Source organism: Eurypyga helias, unplaced genomic scaffold (genome assembly GCF_000690775.1).
Source record: "Eurypyga helias isolate BGI_N326 unplaced genomic scaffold, ASM69077v1 scaffold25605, whole genome shotgun sequence".
NCBI lineage: Eukaryota > Metazoa > Chordata > Aves > Eurypygiformes > Eurypygidae > Eurypyga > Eurypyga helias.
The window spans coordinates 1-327 of record NW_010252414.1 but is presented as its reverse complement, the minus strand read 5'-3'; the positions used below and the strand labels follow the sequence as shown (position 1 = coordinate 327).

Sequence of the window (327 nt, the reverse complement as noted above, 5' to 3'; positions counted from 1 at the left end):
TACCCATTTGGGAGCATCCCAGAGGGTGGGATCTCACTCATCGCTATGTTACAGGTGTACAGGATGTTGCTCCTCTTCCATGTATTGCTGCTTAAATCCCTTAAAAGTATGATTTCCCCTGGCATGGTGGGATCAGAGCCAGAATTCCCTCCCCAACCAGGAGCAAACCCCACGCCCGGCACTCACCCACAACCATGATGTTGAACTCAAAGCCTGTCTTCATGGTTTTGATTTTCATCTGGTCGAGCACGGCTTCGATACCCACGTAACCGAAGAGCTGGCAACCCACCGGGCCGGATGCCTTGGTGAGGGGCATCTCCTCTTCCG

At 53.2% G+C, this 327-nt stretch overlaps 1 protein-coding gene across 1 annotated transcript in view; it reads right to left on the bottom strand.

The window, feature by feature from the left end:
• LOC104510213 (septin-12-like) overlaps positions 1–316 on the bottom strand; it is a gene marked incomplete at its 3' end in the record, with an annotated part of 1,870 nt that extends 1,554 nt beyond the window's left edge. The window contains exon 1 of the mRNA XM_010152384.1: positions 187–316. Coding sequence (XP_010150686.1) covers positions 187–316 — 130 coding nt within the window. The remainder of the gene's footprint in view (positions 1–186) is intronic.
• Positions 317–327: the final 11 nt, after the last annotated feature.